Below are 2,076 nucleotides of genomic sequence, written 5' to 3' on the forward strand. Positions count from 1 at the left end.
CACTTCACGCTAATTGTGGTGATGGCTCATGGAGAGAAGTGTCATTTCCAAGACTGGGGGTCAAGTTACTGGGGAACTTAGATGCCTGAATCTTATTTAGAATCGAGCCAGAACTGGAAAGGGCAGCTTAATCTCACTAAGGTCCTGAATCTCCACACTTTACCCCACTTGGCAGACACAGGGGACATACTTTATTCCCAGAGAACGTCTAGGGTGCCACCTTTGCACTTAAATTGTAACTAAATACTGATAGACTCTTGAAAAGAGTTAGCAATGTAAAGTTACCTAAAATGTTGTACATCCTACCGCCCTGTCCATTTTGACATTTAGATGCTCATTTAGACAAGCACCCTCCTGATATAATCTCAAGCTTTGATTGAAAGAAAAAGAGCAAGAGATCAGCAGGCTCCTCCTGAAGGGCAGAAAAACTACAGAAACCACCAAGCATGGCAAATAAGCAATAGGATTAGGGTGCATAGGGTTTAAGCAGCAGTGAACTGTTTGATGATATAAACTGAGATGACCCAATGCTGTTCAACTATAGGACCATTGCCTTAGGTCATTCAACTCTGTTTGTTATTAAATCACTTGTTAGAGATAAGAAGGATTTCTATGATTGTTTTGCCTATCCAACAACCATCCCTCTTTCTGCAGTGTTCCTTTGGGGAGCATCTTTTGCAATCTGAATCAGAAATAACCCTAATCAGCACCAGCTCCAGGGCTGGGCATCTTCTCTATACCCAGCTGGTTGCAGTATTTGGACCCCTTGTCTGCAGTGCTTGCTGCATGAGTGCACACACATACATAAACCATTGGACTTTTGCCGAAATGAGGAGGGGAAGAAGTGCTTCCTTCTCTGGGGAAGTGAGGAATTGCTAAGAAGTGAATATGAAGCTATCATGGACTTGGCTATTGAAGTTATAAGACATCTTTGAGTTTCTCCCAGGCCCATACATTTTTTTTAATTTCTGGGAAATATTCAAGGTTCAGTTATGAAGAGATCTAGACAACTGTTAATTTACTATTATGTCAGGCCATAGACAAACCATAGACTTTGATTTGTTTTGCCACTTGATTTTGAGTTCCTAAGAGTAGATGCTGGGACATGCTATATCTATATCTTCAATACCTACCTGAATGTCTGGCATATTACAGATAAGGGGGGGAAATGTATCAAATGAGCAAATAATTAAATTTCATTAACAAAAGGATACAATGAACAGAATACTACAACAAACCATGAGTTAAAAGACAATTTCCAAAAGGAAGATATGATCCACAGAGTCAAATGTCTGAGTCTTTACCCGTTCAGTGCACAGATGGCAGTGTCCCAGAAGCTCAGTCATCATTAGACTTTACTACATCTTCATCTGTGCAGCCAAGCCCTGTATCAAATCAGTCACTTTTATCAGAATCTGTAGCATCTTCCCAAGTGGATAGTACATCTCTGGAGAAAGTAATAACTGAAACAGAAGATCTACAAGGACCCAGAGCAGAGGGCCTTGTACCTCTTGAATGTGATCCTCCATCTTCAGTACCAGATACGGCACAACAGCCATCTGAAGAACAAAACAAGTCCCTTGAAAAACCAAAACAAAAAAAGAATCGCTGTTTCATGTGCAGGAAGAAAGTGGGGCTTACTGGGTTTGAATGCCGGTGTGGAAATGTTTACTGTGGTGTGCACCGTTACTCAGATGTACACAATTGCTCTTACAATTACAAAGCTGATGCTGCTGAGAAAATCAGAAAAGAAAATCCAGTAGTTGTTGGTGAAAAGATCCAGAAGATTTGAACTCCTGCTGGAATACAAAATCCTTGACCATCTGCAAACTAAACACTGACTTGAGCTTTTTTTTCCTAGTCATTGGGAATGTAGAGCAATGTATCTTGCATAGACCTTTTAATCATGCATGTCATCAGAAGAATAGATTTTTGGTTTTGTTTTGAAAATGACTCTGAACATTTATTTCCATTGCAGTTTCTGTGGCTGAAAAGACTTAAGTAAACTTTACAAGTATTATCTTTTTAAGATCATTTTAATTTTAGTTGCGTGCAGAGGGCGTTTTATAACAGATG

The 2,076-nt window shown here is 39.7% G+C and overlaps 1 protein-coding gene across 1 annotated transcript; it reads left to right on the top strand.

The window, feature by feature from the left end:
* The first annotated feature begins 1,288 nt into the window (after positions 1–1,288).
* Positions 1,289–2,070, top strand: LOC101638474 (AN1-type zinc finger protein 6-like). The gene has a single exon (XM_045285322.1). It carries the CDS (start codon positions 1,289–1,291, stop codon positions 1,790–1,792), a length of 504 nt encoding a protein of 167 aa, XP_045141257.1. The 3' UTR covers positions 1,793–2,070.
* Positions 2,071–2,076: the final 6 nt, after the last annotated feature.

This window comes from Echinops telfairi, unplaced genomic scaffold (genome assembly GCF_000313985.2).
Source record: "Echinops telfairi isolate 266 unplaced genomic scaffold, ASM31398v2 ScPeMD7_7469;HRSCAF=8507_1, whole genome shotgun sequence".
NCBI classification, from domain to species: Eukaryota; Metazoa; Chordata; class Mammalia; order Afrosoricida; family Tenrecidae; genus Echinops; species Echinops telfairi.